The sequence below is a fragment of the Pipistrellus kuhlii genome, unplaced genomic scaffold, assembly GCF_014108245.1.
Source record: "Pipistrellus kuhlii isolate mPipKuh1 unplaced genomic scaffold, mPipKuh1.p scaffold_m20_p_8, whole genome shotgun sequence".
NCBI classification, from domain to species: Eukaryota; Metazoa; Chordata; class Mammalia; order Chiroptera; family Vespertilionidae; genus Pipistrellus; species Pipistrellus kuhlii.
The window spans coordinates 33,539,436-33,556,536 of NW_023425584.1; the positions used below are offsets into that span (position 1 = coordinate 33,539,436).

General features: G+C 58.5%; 2 protein-coding genes across 4 annotated transcripts; both read left to right on the forward strand.

The window, feature by feature from the left end:
• The first annotated feature begins 1,490 nt into the window (after nt 1–1,490).
• Nucleotides 1,491–5,698, forward strand: EIF4E1B (eukaryotic translation initiation factor 4E family member 1B). The gene is made up of 6 exons (XM_036424301.2): nt 1,491–2,017; nt 2,310–2,405; nt 3,067–3,130; nt 3,857–3,970; nt 4,112–4,251; nt 4,604–5,698. Exons 1-6 carry the CDS (start codon nt 1,908–1,910, stop codon nt 4,716–4,718), a joined length of 639 nt encoding a protein of 212 aa, XP_036280194.1. The 5' UTR covers nt 1,491–1,907; the 3' UTR covers nt 4,719–5,698.
• Nucleotides 5,699–6,340: 642 nt separating this feature from the next.
• TSPAN17 (tetraspanin 17) lies at nt 6,341–16,859 on the forward strand. 3 transcript variants are annotated; one of them, XM_036424276.2, is made up of 8 exons: nt 6,350–6,608; nt 10,027–10,077; nt 10,175–10,321; nt 11,057–11,227; nt 13,346–13,471; nt 14,232–14,279; nt 14,840–14,956; nt 15,038–16,859. In XM_036424276.2, the coding sequence occupies exons 1-8, from the start codon at nt 6,522–6,524 to the stop codon at nt 15,101–15,103; spliced, it is 813 nt and encodes a 270-aa protein (XP_036280169.1). In that variant the 5' UTR covers nt 6,350–6,521; the 3' UTR covers nt 15,104–16,859. The 3 variants fall into 3 exon arrangements, with proteins under 3 accessions (XP_036280171.1, XP_045432477.1, XP_036280169.1); XM_036424278.2 differs by lacking the exon at nt 11,057–11,227 and having other exon boundaries at nt 6,341–6,608; XM_045576521.1 differs by lacking the exon at nt 10,027–10,077 and having other exon boundaries at nt 6,347–6,608.
• Nucleotides 16,860–17,101: the final 242 nt, after the last annotated feature.

The following is a 17,101-nucleotide window of genomic DNA, read 5'->3' on the forward strand; positions in this document are numbered from 1 at the left end:
TTGTTGGAAAGCCCCTTTGATTACCTGCCCAGGTTATCTGTCCCAACTTAAGCACTCGGCGATGCTCTCCACGTTCCTGGGATCAAGACTTACCACCCTTCCTCCTTTGGGCTTCACCACACTGTTCTTTCTTCTCATCTCCCAGTACCCATGTTCCCTTTACCCCAGAGCCTTTTGCATGCTGCTTCACCCCTAAGATGCCCTCCTACACTACCTAGTTAACTCTCATTCATACTTTAGCTCTTGGCTCAAACGTTACCTCTCCAGTGAGCTACCTCTGAGCTAGTGGTTCTCAAAATGTGGTCTGTTTATCAAGCCCTGCAGGTGATTCTGGCCCAGGCACTTTAGAACTGCTCTAAAGCCCAGGTCAGGTGGTGGACTATTTTCTCCACCTGCAATTCCTTTCCTTCAAAGGTCTGCATTAGTGATTAGAAAGGTGATCTTGGGGAGATTATCTGATGTCTGGCTCCCTGGAAGATCAGAGAACAGGGGTCACCCAGTTTGCACTCACCACCTCCCAGCACATAACCCCATGCCTGTCACATACATTAGGGGATGGGGGCTGAAAACATATAGCCTGTCAGCCTCCAGGTGGTCATGGGCTTCCCTCGCTGTGGGGGAAGGGGAAGGGATTGGTCCCCTTAGAGATCTGGGCCCCTAAAAGTAGGCAGGGGGAAGGAAAGAAACTTGAGGAGAACCTTTAAAATCTGCTTTGGTAGAGGTCAGGGTAGGGAGGACTTGAACCTCGATTGTGTGGCACTACCCCTTGCCATCCATGCCCAGGTGGGCTATACTGGAATAGGCCAGGAGTGTAGTTAGCTGGTGGGGCCATGTGCAACCTCATTTGTTCCGCCAAAGGGCAGCCTCAGCTGCAGCAGATTGTGGATCTGCGAGGTAGAGGCCCTAGTGTTGCCAGACCTTCCCACATCTTCAAGAGAAACCAAAAATGTGGATTTTTAATACAATCTCCCGGTTTCTGAATGATTATATTTAACATAAACTCAGATGCTTCCTGAGACCAGATGAATGCTTGTGTCAGATGGCATCGGTGGCCACTCGAGGAGGTGAATGGCAGCAGAGAGAAACAAGGGGATGCCTCAATGCATGTATTATACCAGGTCTCTGACCTGGCCTCGCTCCAGCTATGTCAGTCACTGCTTCTGCCATCTCTGGAACAGTCTGCCTTATTTATTTATTATTATTTTAAATATAAACTTTATTGATTTTTTACAGAGAGAAAGGAAAAGGGAAAGAGAGTTAGAAACATCGATCAGCTGCCTTCAACACACTCCCTACAGGGTATGTGCCCGCAACCAAGATACATGCTCTGACCGGAATCGAACCTGGGACCTTTCAGTCCAAAGGCCGATGCTCTATCCACTGAACCAAACTGGTAACAGCTGGGTCAGTCTGCTTTAAATTCAAATCCCACCCTCGGTGGGATTCGGTGTTGTTAAGGGCAGCTCCCTAATATTGACCCTTACCTTCCTGTCTCACGATGTGGGTGGGGTGGAGCCTACCTGGTCACACCTGTCCCGCAGCCCCAGGCTGCAGGCAGAAAGTGCTTGCTAAAGGCTGTTGGTAGAAGGAATAGGGTAAGCCCCACTCCCTCTGAGCAGCTCCTTGCTGGCTCCACCCCTTCCCCTGCCCTGAGCACTCAGGGGCAGGGCACGCTGATGGGTTAAAAGCTGGCAGCTGGGGGTCCCTCTTGGCTGTTCTGTGGAGGAGCCCAAACTGCTTCAGCATGGCTACCAGCAGCCTTGTAAGCCCACCTGCCTGCCCCTCCTGCAGCCTGGGCCGCCAGGGCCAGAATTCACAGCCACCCTGGCTCCTTTCTCTGTCAGGTCAGAGAGGCTGAGGGTGAAGAGGAAGGAGAGGCAGCGGCAGCAGCAGCAGCGGGAGCATCCATGAGAGAGGAGGCTCCAAACTCTCCCTCAACTCTGCTGTCCCTGCGGGGGAAGGCCCGCAGTGCAGGCCCAGTGGAGGCCACACAGCAGTTGCACCTTCTGCAGAACAGGTAGGGCCCACTCTGGACAACCCCTTCCTCCCTCAGCCCCAGTTCTCAAGGGCAAGGCCAGAGCTGGCCTACGACGTGGGCCCTGTGTTCCTTCCAGCCGTAACCCCACTGGGACTCTGAGTTCAGCGCCTCCACTTCTCCTCGGCCCTCTGCCCCACCAGGGTAACTGACTCCAGACATCTGGGGGGGGGGGTCTGCACCCCAAATGTCCCCCAGTTTGTCCTTGAAAGGGTGAGACTTCCCTGCCAGCCCAGCTGCTGCCAGGAAGGGCACAAGGGCTCTCTGCTTCCAGGTGGGCCCTGTGGTTCTTCAAGAATGACCGCAGCCGGGCCTGGCAGGATAACCTGCAGCTGGTCACCAAGTTTGACACCGTGGAGGACTTCTGGGCGTGAGTGTCTGCCTGCCCTTTACGGAAAAGGCTGGGGCCAGGGGACCCTGAGCTCAGGATCCTTCCCAGACCCCAGCCCTCTGGGGGCTGCTTTCCATACAGCTCCCCCAGTCCTCCCTGGGGCCTGGCCGCGTTAGTGAGGGCTGGGCTTAGTGGATTCTTCAGGGGGCACAGGCCTGGGGAAACCTTGGGGTTTAGGGAGAAAGCGTGGGAGAAAACAGGGGGCTGACCCTGACTCTGCTGCTTCATGATTCGTGGCCCTGGGCAAGTTCCCGCCCCTCTCAGAGCTTGTCTCAACCACACAGTGAGGAGCAGGCTGCCTCAGAGTGTCTGGGAGAGCCAAGTGAGGGGACCGGGAAGGGGCTGTAATACGCCTAGGGGTCTGGGCGAAGGCCTGGGCTCCAGCCCGAGGGGCACTGACAACAAACGTGGCACTGGGCATGGGTGGCCAGGGGAGGCCGGGGAGGACGTGGGGTTTGAAGGTGAGGGTGAGTAAGGATGGAATTCCAGGCCGGAGCCCCAGGGTGAGCAAAGGCTTGGAGGTTGGCAGGTTGGCGGGAAGCAGGGTGGGGTCTGGTGAGAAGGCGAGGGGCTGAGCTCAGCTGGAACCAAGCCCTTAAGAAGCCTGGACATTCAGCCTGGGGCCGGGGACTCTCTCTAGGATTTACAGTCACATCCAGCTGGCCAGTAAGCTCTCTTCCGGCTGTGACTATGCCCTGTTCAAGGTAAGCGCTGCCTCCCTGCCCCCAGGCACAGGGGGCGGATTTTCCCCAGGACTACTCCCTCCCAGGGGGTGCGGGGTGGAGTCTGAGGACAGCCTCCCTCAGAGCCAGGAGGAGGAGATGCTGTAGAGGAGCTGGGACAAGATGTCAGCCCTGCGCTGCGCCTTGAAGACCATTGAAGAGTCTGGAAAGTGGGGATACAAAGACGGAGCCCGGGTTTCTGGCCTGGCTCTTTAACTAGGAATAGGTGTCAGCATTGGTCACGGGCACTGATCGTCAAGGTCCAGGCTAATCCCTGGGGCTGCCCACCCAGCAGATGTGTGTAATGGGACCCTGGCATCAGTGTTTCAAGATTTCCCAGGTGACCTTGTGCCCAGGTGAGCTTGAGATGTGGGGCATGGCCCAGAGGCTCTGTGAATCACCCCCATTTGAACTCCTGTCTTCAGGAGCTCAGTTCAGGAAAGGAGACAGGCACACACACGTGCAAGGCTATAAAAGATGACACACATTAGGGCCCTTGAGCCTGGGGGAGCTCGGAGGAGAAGGCTCGGGGGGGGGGGGGGTTGAATGGCCGGTGGTGGCACTTGCCTGAACAGAGGGGATGGAGGCATGACAGAACCCAGCCTGTGGAGACCTCCTGCGGGGCAGGGGCAGGACTGGGGGAGGTGGCTGGGCCCCCACTTCCCTTTGAACAGAGGGAGGCAGTTGACTTGCCATCTGGTCTCCCAGGATGGCATCGAGCCCATGTGGGAAGACGCCAGGAATAAGCGGGGTGGCCGCTGGCTGGTCAGCCTTGCCAAACAGCAGCGCCACACTGAGCTGGACCGCCTGTGGTTGGAGACAGTGAGTGGAGGGGCTGGTGGGGAGGGTCCCCCAAAAGAGGGGGCAGGGCTGGTATGGTACCTGTGGTCTCAAGGATGGCGAGTGCAGTCCCTGTGCCACAGCTGGAGGCCTCATCACCCCCCCCCCCCAATTTGGCCCCAGCTGCTGTGCCTTATTGGGGAGAGCTTTGAAGAGTACAGCCAGGAGGTGTGTGGGGCGGTCATCAACATCCGAGCCAAGGGGGACAAGATCGCAGTGTGGACCCGGGAGGCAGAGAACCAGACGGGCGTGCTCTCCATCGGGTGAGGGTGCTGGCATGGGGGTGAGGGGACTGGGCCTCTTTTAGGGGAGAAAGTGACATGTGAGTGAGGACTTGGCCTACAAGGGAGACCTCTGGAACGCTCCCTGCCTTTTACCCCTCTGCCTTACCCATCTGTGTTAAGGGTTTGGGAACCTAAATGCCAAACTCTTTCTAGCAGAACTCTTCCTTTGCATTAGTCTTATTTTGGGTTTCCATATGACTAAAGCACCCAAAATGGGAGTGTCTGTGGCTGGAACCAGGGTAGGAGCTGTGGGCAGAGGACCAGCTTATCTCCAGGGCTGCTGCTGATTGCCTGTCTCTTCCTCTCCCACTTACCCCCATTCCCATCCCAGGCGGGTCTACAAAGAGCGCTTGGGACTCTCGACAAAGACCATCATTGGGTACCAGGCCCATGCAGACACAGCTACTAAGAGCAACATCCTGGCCAAGAACAAGTTTGTGGTGTGAGAGGGCCTAGGCAAGGGGCTGAGCTCAGCTGGAACCATTCAGCCACCCCTGAGCCTCTCACTGCTGCGTGCATGTGTGTCCCGGCAGGACCGGGGGCGAAGGCCGAGGGCTGGTTCTCACCTGTTGGGGAGTTAATATGAACATGCTTTAACATGCGTTGGGACCCGGGTCCAGGGGCTGCTCTGTGGGTGGAGGTGGTGGAGGGCAGGCTGAGGACCAGGGCAGTGGAAAGGAGGCGGGAATCCCTGGGTATCCTTGTGTCGCCCAGAGGTGGGGTGGGGTGAGTTATGGGGAAGGAGGGCCCAACCGAAGGTGGAAAGAGGACAGGAGCAGTCTGTGACCCAGTACTGACCCTGTGCCTACCTGGAAAGGGGGCTAGGGAGGCCTTCTGTTCAGGGGAGAAGCTCAAGCCTACTGCCACTCTGAGCTAGCACCACTGGGGATCGCTGTGCTGGGAAACCTTGGTGGACTTTCTCCCATCAGATTTGTAGGCTTGAAGCCCCTCCTAGACCACCCTCTTCTTTGGCTGTACCCTCACTCCAGAGGCTGGAGGCTTAGAGGCAGAACCCCATCATCTCGCAGAGGGAGCTGAGGAGGGAGACGGCTCCCTTTTTCTCTCCCTTGTGGCCAGGGGGTTTGGGCGTTCTCTGGCTCGGGGCGGAGGTGAAGTGAAGATGGGTGGGCGAGGCCCCGCCCACGAGAGGAGGAGGCTGGTCAGACCTCACTGCGTTCTGCTACTGGAGGTGGATAAACTTGATGGAGCTCAAGCTCCTTTCTGTTCCTATTCTAAATAAATGCACTCCTTTGAGCAAAAGTGGAATGATTTTTTTTTTTAAGGAGTGCTCTAACATTATGATCCAGTCCCTCCCAAACCTCGGTCTGCTCCAGTCCTCCCTGGAAGGCGCTCGTGGGAGACTCACCAAGGAGCCCATGCTGGGCTGGGGAAGAGGGATAAGACTGGGGTTCCAAGAGCCAAAAGGGTCTGAGCCAGGGGGTGGGGTGTACGCAGCGACCAGCCGACTCCCCATTCACGGGACCTGGGCGCGGTCTAGCCACGTGCGAGCCGGGGGAGGTAGGGCTAACACTCCGGTGGGCGACCGAGTGTCAGGGCGGACTCCCTGTCCTAAACGCCCTGCACGGGCGTCGAGAACTCCAGTCGAGTCTCCATCGCCATCTGCTCACCATCGCAGCAGTGACTTCTCTCCAAGATGAGCACCCGCAGCAAGGCCGGGGGTTGGGGGGCGCGGGAACTGGCCCTGCGGGGTGGGGGTGACTGTGGGTCCTTCCTGCTCGCGGCTTGTGCTGCCATCATCGAACATCTCAGGAGGGGACTGAAGGAGCCCCGCGCTCTCCGCGGCGGAGGGCGTGAGCAGCCAAGCCCGGGGGAGAGGGGAGAAGGGGAGAAGGGGAGAGGGAGGGGGAGAGAGGAGAGGTAAGGGGCGGTGTCTGGAGCCTGGGCCAGGCGGAGCGGGGCTCGGAGAGGACTGGGGCGGGGCGGAGCCAACAAAAGGGCGGAACCAGGAGGGGCGGAGCCAATCAGGAGGTGGAGCCAATCAGGAGGCGGAGCCAGGCGGGGCGGAGCCAGGCGGCCGCGGGGTGAGGGTACCAGCGCTCCCAGCAGGGCGGTCCCGGCGCCGGGGGCGGTCCCTGCGGGGCGGGCGGGGCTCGGGGTGGCCTTGGCCATGAAGCCACAGCCGCCGGGCTAGGCCCCGGGCGGCTCCAGCCAGGGCTGCCCGCGGCGGGCTGGGCCCGTCCCCGGCTCCGGGCTCCGGGCTCCGGGTCGCGGCCGGCGGCGCGCTCACGATGCCCGGCAAGCACCAGCACTTCCAGGAACCGGGGGTCGGCTGCTGCGGGAAATACTTCCTGTTTGGCTTCAACATTGTCTTCTGGGTGAGCGCGGGGCGGGGGCGGCGGGGGGAGGTTCAGTCTTCTACGGAGGGGAGACCCCTCCCTGCCCCAGGGCTCAGGACGGTCTCCCCGCTCCTCGCTGCCCGCCAGCCCCCGAGAGCGCCGGAGGGAACTGGGGAAGCCCTGATTGCAGGGGGCGGTCCCAGCGGTGTGGGGACCGGGAGCCTTCGGGGCTGGCGGAGAGGGGGCAGTGCTTTCTTGAAGACCTCAGGGACTGTGTGGTCCGAGTGGCCCTCCCTCCTGCCCAGCTCACTTCCACACCCTGGGGTGTGGGGTGCACACTGAGCCTCTGATTTAGGGAAGAGTCTGCAGAGCAGGGAAGGGCAGGGTCTCATTTCCTGCCCCCTTACCCCTCTTCCCCCCCCTCCCCCCCCAGCACCTGGCCTGGTACCTCCCCTTCAGCTCTGGCAAAGGGGGCTGGGTCAGAGCCTTCCCGGGACGTTTTCCGAGGAAGGGCCAATAGTCAGAGTCCTGGGGAGGATCTTCCTATTGAGTGGCTGGGAGCTGGCCCTGGGGAACAGAATTCTACATTCCAGAGCTGACCAAACCGAGGCTCCGGGGTAGGGCTGCCCCTGGCCTGAGGAGGGAGCTGCTGGTGCCCCTCCCAGGGTGACATCTGTGCCCCTGGGCCCTGCCAAGTCATCTCTTCCTTCTCCCCCATCTCATCTCCCCAGGGCCGCTTGCTGCCTCTGCAGTCTCTGCTTCTGCTGCCTTGGTCAAAATGCCAGGCCCATTCAGCTTTGTGCAGTGGGACTCAGTGGCACAGCCCTCTGCCCACTCGCATCCATGCAGTCACCCGCATGTGGGTGTCCTTTGGCTCCAGCAGTGTCGGCTCCCGGAGGGTGTGGGATGTGTACAGACTTCCCTGGAGGCCTGCCTAGCTGTGAGACTGTGGGCAAGTCCCTTCTCTCTGGGCTTCTGCTTCCCTGCCAGGGAGGGGTGGTCCTGAAGCCTGCCCCCAGGGTTGGGCATGTCAAATGAATTATAGTTTCCTGTATTCTTATTATCGTCTGCATTTCATATATGAGGTAACAGGCACAGAGAGGTTAAGTCATTAACCCAGAGACACACAGCCAGTGAGTGCAGAGCCCAGGTGACAGCCTAGAGGGTCATGCAGTGACTGGAGGTGAGGCCGAGCTTTGAGCAGAGGGAGCCCTCAAATGCCAGGGGTGAGGGGGTGGGGGGCAGACAAGAGAAACGCAGGCTTGTTCAGGGTCCTGGGCTTGGGGCACAATAGGAAGGGCAGTGTGGAGCTGTGAGGGCTTCAGTGCTGGTGATGGGTTTGTTTGAGGCAGGTCTGTCTGGCTGCCTTGGGCAGGGTGAGTGAGGGACGAGTTGGAGGAGGGGAGATGAGGAAGGAGGGCTGGGGTAAAGTTGGGGTGGCCGTGGGGGGTGGGGGAAGTGATAAGGCTGGATCCATGGGACCAGGGGACGTAGGGGAAGGGTAAAGGGAAGGTTTCAGATTTGGGTCATGGAGGCCTAAGGGAGGTGCCTCTGAAACAGGTCCAGATTTTTTGTTTTGTTTTAATGGAAAGCAAATCCCGGCGTTACCCTGCTCATTCATAACCCTCCAGTGGTTTCTCTCAGAAAGCAGTCCAGATTCCTCCCCATGGCCGTCAGCCCCTCTGCAGTCTGGCCCTGCTTCCTTCAGCTTGTTCCTTCCACCGCCCAACTGACCTTCCCTCAGTCCTTTGCCTTTGCCGGTGCCTCCTCCTGGGATTCTTTTCTCCTCTCTGTACCTTTTATCATGTAAACCTCAGCGGAAATGTCACTACTTTCCCTAACTACAGCTCACCCCCACCCACCCCTAATCACTCCCCACCGCGTCGTCCTGTTTGATTTTCTTTAAAGGGTCTGCTTACCGGAAATTACCTTGTTCACTCACTGTGGGTTTCCCCACTGAAGCCTCAGTCCACGAGGGCTGTCCTATTCAGTGAGGTGTTCCCGGCACCCGGAACCGAGCCTGGGACATGGCAGTATTTGCAGCACGTGTCTGGAGTGAGGGAGAGGCCTGGGCCGCAATCCTAGAGATGGCAGTGCCATGGAAGGGTGGGAACTGAGCGAGAAAAGGAAGAAGCAGAGGGCTGAGGTTGGGACTGATGGGGGCGGGCCTGGCCATGAGCAGAGGGTGCGAGGGAGGTTGGGAAGGGGCAGGCGGGAGAATGGCAGGGAGGTAACGCGGAGAGTTTGGGAAGGAGACAGTCGTGGTGGTAGCCTGTCTACAGGCTGTGGGCGGGTCAAGTGGGCTGAGGCAGGAGAAGTGATGATGTTGGGTTTCACATCCCGGATCCAGGGTCGGGGAGGGAAGGAAAGACATTTCCAAAGAAAGAGGACAGCAGTGGGAGGAACCTGGGATCAGAGGGGGGAAGGCATTAAAGATGGAGTTGACCAGCTAGGTGCGGAGGGGAAGGAGCCTGAAGAGAAAGCAGGAGTGGGGGTGGTGGAGTGGTGGTCAGCGTGGGCTCGTGGCCCTGGGCTTGGGCTGGAGGTGATGGGTGGTCAGGTATCTGCTCAGGGTCAGGCAGTGGCCCTGACAGCCAGGTCTCTTGCCAGTAAGGAACTGAGGCAGGATGGCTGGTGGTGTTCAGAAGGCCCAAGCAGAGCTGTGGCCACCTGTTTTCCAGGATGCAGCTGCTGGCCTGGATGGGGGCCCCTCAGCCGGGTCCTGCTCTGCATCTGGATTCCTGGTCGTGCAGGGGCTTTGGTTTTGAGCTCTGAGGATAGAACCTGGCGGGAAATGGCCTCTGGCAGACAGACATTGGAATGGTGCAAAGGTGGTGGGCCTGTGCTAAGAGGGCTGGACTTGGGAGGGGCAGAGGCCAGGAGCCCTGGAGCCCAGCATGGGCTGGAGCAGGAGCAGAGGCGCAGGCACTGCTGCGGATTGCCCCCTGTTCCCGCTCTGAGGTCCAGGCAGGGGCCCTGCTGTCCTCTCTAAGGCCAGGCGTGCTCAGTCTTCCCGGCTGCGTGCTGTTGGGAAGAAGCACTAAGGTGTGTTCTTGGGAAGATGTCAAGGACCCTGGATCCCATTTAGAGCCCTCTTCCTTTCTCCCTCTCTCTTTAAAAAATATATATATATATTTTATTGATTTTTTATAGAGAGGAGGAGAGAGGGATAGAGAGCTAGAAACGTCGATGAGAGGCAGCTTACATCGACCAGCTGCCTCTTGCACACCCCCTACTGGGGATGTGCCCGCAACCAATGTACATGCCCTTGACCGGAATCGAAAATCGAACCTGGGATCTTTCAGTCCAAAGACCGACGCTCTACCACTGAGCCAGACCGGTTTCGGCCCTCTTCCGTTCTCACCCCCTGGAAACCCTGAGCGCTGGGGGAAGAGGCTCTGTTTGGGGAGCAGGAGGCTGGTGCCCAGCTCTCAGCTCTTCGCTTCTGCTCTTGCAGGTGCTGGGAGCCCTGTTCCTGGCCATTGGCCTCTGGGCCTGGGGTGAGAAGGTGAGGAGGCAGGGTAGGGCTTGGGGCGGCAGCAGGTCGAAATGATTGGTGGGGGAGGGGTCCCGTATCCCAACCTGCCTCTGCTCCCCCGACACAGGGCGTTCTCTCCAACATCTCGGCGCTGACAGATCTGGGCGGCCTGGACCCCGTGTGGCTGTTCGTGGTGGTTGGAGGCATCATGTCGGTGCTGGGTTTTGCTGGCTGCATCGGGGCCCTCCGGGAGAACACCTTCCTGCTCAAGTTTGTGAGTGCCCCTCGCCTCGATCCACTGGGGACCCCAACTTTCTCCCACCCACTTCTTACATGCATTTTTGTGCTCAAGAATGGGTAGTTTTATTATGTTATAACAATAAGTATCAGGTTCGTGTTATCTATCTAAGGATCCTTTCTGTTGTAAATTACTGAACACCAGTGGTATTTATTGGCTCACCAAGAGAAGCCCGGGGGTGTGCTGGCTGCTGGCACATTGGGGTCACTTGGTCTGGCCTGTTTCTTGGCTCTGTCCCTTAGGTTAGCTCCATTGCCCGTGGGGTTGAAGGATGCCCAGGATCTGTGGGTACGGGCTTCTCGCCGCCCTCCTAGGAGCTCCTACTGGAGGCGCAGGCTCTTCTTAACCACTCTGTCCAGTTCTTTAATTACATCTCCTTGATTCTGATTGGCTGTGTCTGGACCAATCCCTGTGGCCTCGGGGAAGTAGCGCTCTGATTGGTGAGCTGTTGGCACATGTGCAGTCCTCTGCCTGGAAAAGTGATGACTGCAGCCAAGCCACAGAAACTGAAGGTGCTGTGAAGGGTGGTTTCCCAAAAACAAAACAAAACAAAGCAAAACAGGTGATTACGGGAGGAAGTGAGATAATTGGTAGGTAAGGCCAGCACTGTCTTCACATCAAACACCACGAACGGGATAGAAGGTGGGGGCTCTGGGCACCCACCAGGCCCTGCGTCTCCGACCCCCGCCATCTGTATGTGCCCACCCCCAGTTTTCAGTGTTCCTTGGCCTCATCTTCTTCCTGGAGCTCGCGACAGGGATCCTGGTCTTCGTCTTCAAGGACTGGATACGAGACCAGCTCAACCTCTTCATCAACAACAACGTCAAGGCCTATCGGGACGACATTGACCTCCAGAACCTCATTGACTTTGCTCAGGAATATGTGAGTCCAGTGTCCAGCACGGGCCCGCCACCTAGACCACCCTCTTCTTTGGGTGGACCGATGAGTGGGAGCACGTTCCCTGTGTGCTGGGACCAGCCCCTCGCCCCCCATGCCAGGCAGGCCCCAGGCAGAGATCCAGCAGTTAGTGCTCCCTTCTGAGAGGAAGCCAGTCCTTGGTGATCCCCTGTGCGTCCCCATGTGCCTGGTCCTGCAGGGAAACAGGGTTGGAGACTAGAGGCCTGAGGTTCCAAAGGCTAGGCTTATATCACGCTTCAAGTGGGAATGAAAATATAGATTCCCCTTCTAGGAAACCCTGGGCCCACAGGATCGGCTGGGGCGGAAACAGGGGTTTTCTATTTGCCACTGTCCCTGACACCCTGTATTTCACTGTGCATGTCCGTCGTCTTCTCTCATTTTTAAAAAAATAATTATTTATAACCTGCATTTTTTCATTTAGCAGCTCAGGAGCACTTTTTAAAAAAACACATATATTTTATTGATTTAAAAACAAACAAACACATATATTTTATTGATTTTTTTTACAGAGAGGAGGAGAGAGGGATAGAGAGTTAGAAATATCGATGAGAGAGAAACATCAATCAGCTGCCTCTTGAACACCCCCTACTGAGGATGTGCCTGCAACCAAGGTACATGCCCTTGACCAGAATTGAACCTGGGACCTTTCAGTCCGCAGGCTGACGCTCTATCCACTGAGCCAAACCGGTTTCAGCTTCTTCTCTCATTAATATTACTTGTTTGGCCTCTGCACATATTACTGTAGTTTGAGACTCTATACAGAGGCCCCGCCCTCAAGCTTATACACCTACCCCTGTGAAGAAATAGTGAGTGAACAGTTCACGAAATCCTAGACACCTCACACCTACGAGTTCTCGCCCACTCACAGTGCTGGGACACAGAGATGAACCAGAGCTGCTGTCTGCTTTGAGGCACTCTCAACCCAGGGCGAGGCAGACAGGTGGCTAGGCGGTTAGGATGTGGTTTGTTTGCTCATTCAGCATGGAATCATCATCCTGGACATGATGTGTGCCAGGCCCAGGGCTGGGTGCTGGGAGTCTGGGGTGAAAAAAGTGGGGACCTGTCCTTGGGGATGGCAGTCTGGGTGGAGAGATGGAGGATGCATAAGCAAAGCAAACAAACGTACGTGTGTGTGTGTGTGTGTGTGTGTGTGTGTGTGTGCGCAAAATTATAAATTGTGGTAAGGGTTGAAATGGGGAAGGGTGGAGAGGGGAAGGCCTCTGGGGGGGACGTTGGAGGAAGAGAGGGATCAGGGATGTGACGGGAGGGGTGAGTGTTCCCCAGCAGGAGCAGCAGGTGCTAGGCAGAAGGAGAAGAGGCAGGCGGAGGCAGGCTGTACCCACACTTGCCATTGACTCACCTAGGGAGGCAGCAGCCCACGATGTTCTGGGTGGGGGAGAAGGGGATATGGTGCTGGCGGCAGCATTTATGAAGTGCAACAGGAGGGTTATGGGTGTGGGAGGATGGCCCTCCTGTCCTTGTAGGAGGAAAATCTCTGGGCGAGTATGGGGGGGCCTGGCGGAGACATATTCAGTGGAGCCTCTCCCCACAGGGCTTGGCCCAGCGCCCATTCTCGGGGTGTCCTGCAGGAAGTCTCGGTTCTTGGGCCAACATCCTTGCCCCATCCCTTCCTGTTTCGTTTTGTTTTAGACCCTCACTCATCTGAGGAGAGAGAGAGAGAGAGAGAGAGAGAGAGAGAGAGAGAGAGAGAGAGAGAGATAGATAGATATTGGTTGCCTTCCATATGTGCCCTGACTGGGGATTAAACTGAAACACAGGTATGTGCCCTGAACAGGAAAAGAACCGGCAACCTTTCATGTAAAACTAGATGCTCAACCAGTGGCGCCACTCCAGCCGTGCCCCCTTCCTTTTTCAGCCGCCCTTGGGTTAGGGGTCAGGCGTGAGCAGGAGCCTAGAGCTGCCCTGATGACCCTGGCCCTGGCCCGTCTGCGGGGAGGTGCCCGCCTGCCTGGCTGCCTCTGACTCCTTCCCAGCCTCGCCCTGTCTCTCTGCAGCCTGGGTCTGCCCCCAAACAGGGTGGGTCCGGCTCACCCGGGTCTTCCCCCTCTGCTCCCCCTCTAGTGGTCTTGCTGTGGAGCCCGAGGGCCCAACGACTGGAACCTCAATATCTATTTCAACTGCACTGACTTGAACCCGAGCCGGGAGCGCTGCGGGGTGCCCTTCTCCTGCTGCGTGAGGGACCCCGCGGTGAGTGGGCCCTGGTGAGGCGGGCGGCGGGCATTGCTGAGTGCAGGCCCAGCCTGGGAAAACCCACCAGGGCCGGTGCGGCCCTGCCCTGGGTGCTGTGGGGGTGGGAGGAGGTCATTCCATGGGGGCTGCCCCTTCCAGGCTGGGAGTCTGTACCCGTGGGCAGCACAGAGGCTGCTGGAGGGGGCTGTGCCTCCTCAGCAAAGCCTGTCTCTGATTATAGTGAGATGGCAGTTGCAGGCCCCTGGGCACAGCCTGCCCTCCCTTCCTCCCCCCTCACCCCCCCAGCTCCAGGCACTCTGTGCTCCCAGTTAGATGCAGCCCAGGTTGTCTGGGGACTGGGGCTGGATTACTCCCTCAGTCATGGGTGTGACAGGCCCCCCCAGGCTGCACCAGCCACCATCCCCCTGGGCCACCGTACTGGGGTGGCAGCGACGGGGGTTCTGACCCCTGTAAGGCTATCTTCAGAGCAGAGACTTCTCACAGGGACATCTCTGTTCGCCTGGGACCCTGCGGGCCAGGGTTCTCCCCATTCTTGTAAGACACGAGCAGGCAGGATGCCTAGGAGGAGAGAACCCACGCTGGCAGGTGCGGCTGTGCGGCCTGGCGTTGGGCAGAGGCGCCGGGGCCTCAGAGAGCCTCTGGATGCGGCCGAATCCACATCCATCTGCTTCCCTGGAAGCAAGCACCATTGCAGTGCTGGGTGCCGTGGCCCCGGGGTGCCCCCTCCCAGGGGGCTCATTGGCCTGTTTCTCCTCAGGAAGATGTTCTCAACACCCAGTGCGGCTACGACGTCCGGCTCAAACTGGTGAGACGGGCTGGGCCTGGGCTGGGAGGGGCACCCATAAGCTCCTCTGAAGGGCCTCAGGGATCTGTGGGGAGGGGTGCTGAGTCCTAACAACCACCCAGGCCTTGGTGCTGCCAAGCATGGGGCAGCAGACCTGCGGGCACAGGCACAGGCGCATTCGCGCATTCCAATCTGAGCGCCCACTGGCACCGAGCTTTGCCCTGGACACGGGGACGCATGCTCCTGAGACAGATGGAGTTCGGCTCTCACGGAGCTCCCCCTACAGGGGAGGGAGAGCCGGGAAGCTCCCACTGATACCGAAATGTGAACAGTAATGTGACAATTTCAGCTGAGAGCTTGGAAGAAGGTAAAATAAGGGGGTTGGAGTGGGGCTGGGCAGTCGGGAGCGTGGGTGTCTGTGCTGAGACCCGATGATGACAAGAGCCAGGCACACCAAGGCCTGTTGCAGAGCTCAGGCAGCAGGCGCGGGGGCCCGAGGCCCCGGGCGGAGGGGAAGGGTACGGGTGGGGTTTGAGATGAGGCCTGTGGGGTCGGGACTGAGCCCACACCTCTGCCCCCAGGAGCTGGAGCAGCAGGGCTCCATCCACACGAAAGGCTGCGTGGGCCAGTTTGAGAAGTGGCTGCAGGACAACCTGGTCATCGTGGCCGGGGTCTTCGTGGGCATTGCCCTCCTGCAGGTGCAGGGCGCCCCCACTCCTTTACCCAGCCCCCCCCCCCCCCCCGACGGCCTGTCCCTCACCCACTTTCCCTCCGAACAGATCTTTGGCATCTGCCTGGCCCAGAACCTCGTGAGTGACATCCAGGCAGTGAAGGCCAACTGGTGAAGGTGCCACGTTGGCCACGGCTACCGCCTGGCCTGCCCAGGGACCTGCCACAGCGCCGTGATGGGCGCAGCTGCAGGAGGCCTTTCTGCTTGGACCTGAGCCGCACGTGGGGCTGTGTGTGGGTGTGCTGTGTGCCCACAGAGAAGCCGCATGCCTCTGCCCGTTCTGGACGTGTGTGCATGGAGGGCGTGTGTCGGAGTGGGGGTGCACAGGAGCTGTGCCTCCGCGTGGCTGCGGGGCAGGCTCCCCGGGGGACGGGGTCGGGCGCGGGCCGGAACACACCTCTCTGCATGGGGGTGTGGGGCGGGCGCTGGGCCTGCTGTTGCCTGAGATACGGGCCCCACGCAGCTCACGCTCTCTTCTCTCTTGGCTGTGACCTTGACCCTCCCGGGATCCCACTTCAGCCTCAACGTCTCAGACTCTAAAGTGAGTCTGAGTCTGAGACTTCTCTCTCCCGTGCTTGCCTCTCAGGATCAAACACGATGATGGCTGCAAACTACTTAAATAAACAAAACCTTGAAAACCACTGGCTTACCATTCCCCCCTACCCAAACCCGCCCCCCAGTCTGGTTCTGTCAGCCGCAGAGCCCCGGCCCAGACCCACCCTGCCCTGTTTTCTCTCCGGGCCACGCGGGAAGAAGGCCATCGGGCTGCGACAGCTCTTTGGTGGCAGCGCCTCCCCGTTCTCTGAAGCCCTGCCCGACCCATTCTGGTCACGTGGCCCTGCCCTGCGGACCCCGCAGGCTGGGAGCAGCCTTCCCCACCTCTGCAGGGGTGTTCCCTGCCAGCACTGCCGAGGCCGAGCCTGGAGGGAGGCGCAGGGGTGTGAAGCATGGAGGCCGGGCTCTGCCTCGAAGAGGCCAGGGAAGGGGGCTGACTCTGCTGGGGACGGGAGCGAGTGCCAGGGGGCCCAGGAAGGCTGTTGAGGGGTGGTGGGGAGTCTAGTGGGGAAGGGTGGGGGACGACATTCCTGGGCACACTTGTCTGGAATAAAGTTCAAAATCTTCCTGGTGGCCTTATGGCCACCAGAGGGCGCACCAGTACAGCATTCTCTGCATCGAGCTCTCCTCGGCAACATCACCCAGTGAAGACCAGTGCCTGGTGAGTCCACCCTGCTTCCCTAGTGCTCTCAGGGTTCAGGGAACTGGAAAGCCTCCAAAGGAGCAAACTGGGAAAGTCAGGCTGTTCTCGGTTCTGCCTCTTATCACCTCATGAAGGGGTGTGTGTGGAGTGGCTGCCATCCCCGCCCTGGCTGCCTGCTCTTTGTGACTGGTTCCCAGACCTCAGGCTCAGCTGTCCTGAGGGCGGGGTAGGTCATACCATAGGAGAATAAGTTAGGCCTTTGGGTAGTGAGGCCTCTGCCATGCTAGGTTGACTTTCCCATTGTTACTGAAGACTGGACACAGAGAAACATCGCTTTGTGACAAATATATACAGGGGTGGGCAAACGTAGGTTTACAGCTGTGAGTGTGAAAGCTTGTTTTTATATTATTTATTAATTGCATTATTTCCCACAAGAACAACTGCAGACCTCCTTCTGCCCACATCTGTGTTTGTACAATCAAGATGACAATGGCACCTGGCCCGAGAGACAACAGGGTGTGGTGGGGCCTATGGCAAAGTTGGTGACTGTCATGAAGGTGCAGCTAATTGCTGTAAAGTGAGAACGCAGGCCTAGTGTTAGTAATCTGGAGAAGCCAGAAGTCCGGATTTTTACGAAAAATATTTTGGTTTTAAGTTTCTTGGCAACTAATGAGAAAAAAAAAAAAAAAGCCTGTGAGCCAATCAGAAGCTGTGGGACCGACTCTGGCCCCTGTGCCCTGCCATTCAGGGGTGCTGGGAGTCACTGCCAAGTGAGCAGGGGTGGGCATGCCCCCGGCATTGTGTCCTGGGGTCCCCGACAGGCGCTACAATAAATCCAGCTCACAGTCATGTGCATTTGTCTTGTGTCTTTTAATTTCAAACACTTGCACTCTCATTCCCCTTCCACACCGCACA

What these genes read in the sequence shown, in the direction of transcription:
- EIF4E1B (XM_036424301.2), top strand. Translation starts at nt 1,908, where the DNA reads ATGAGAGAGGAGGCTCCAAACTCTCCCTCAACTCTGCTGTCCCTGCGG. An exon ending in TTGCACCTTCTGCAGAACAG is followed by an intron (nt 2,018 to 2,309) that starts GTAGGGCCCACT and finishes CTCTGCTTCCAG; the next exon opens with GTGGGCCCTGTGGTTCTTCA. An exon ending in ACCGTGGAGGACTTCTGGGC is followed by an intron (nt 2,406 to 3,066) that starts GTGAGTGTCTGC and finishes GACTCTCTCTAG; the next exon opens with GATTTACAGTCACATCCAGC.
- TSPAN17 (XM_036424276.2), top strand. Translation starts at nt 6,522, where the DNA reads ATGCCCGGCAAGCACCAGCACTTCCAGGAACCGGGGGTCGGCTGCTGC. An exon ending in TCTGGGCCTGGGGTGAGAAG is followed by an intron (nt 10,078 to 10,174) that starts GTGAGGAGGCAG and finishes CCCCCGACACAG; the next exon opens with GGCGTTCTCTCCAACATCTC. An exon ending in TGGGCATTGCCCTCCTGCAG is followed by an intron (nt 14,957 to 15,037) that starts GTGCAGGGCGCC and finishes CCCTCCGAACAG; the next exon opens with ATCTTTGGCATCTGCCTGGC.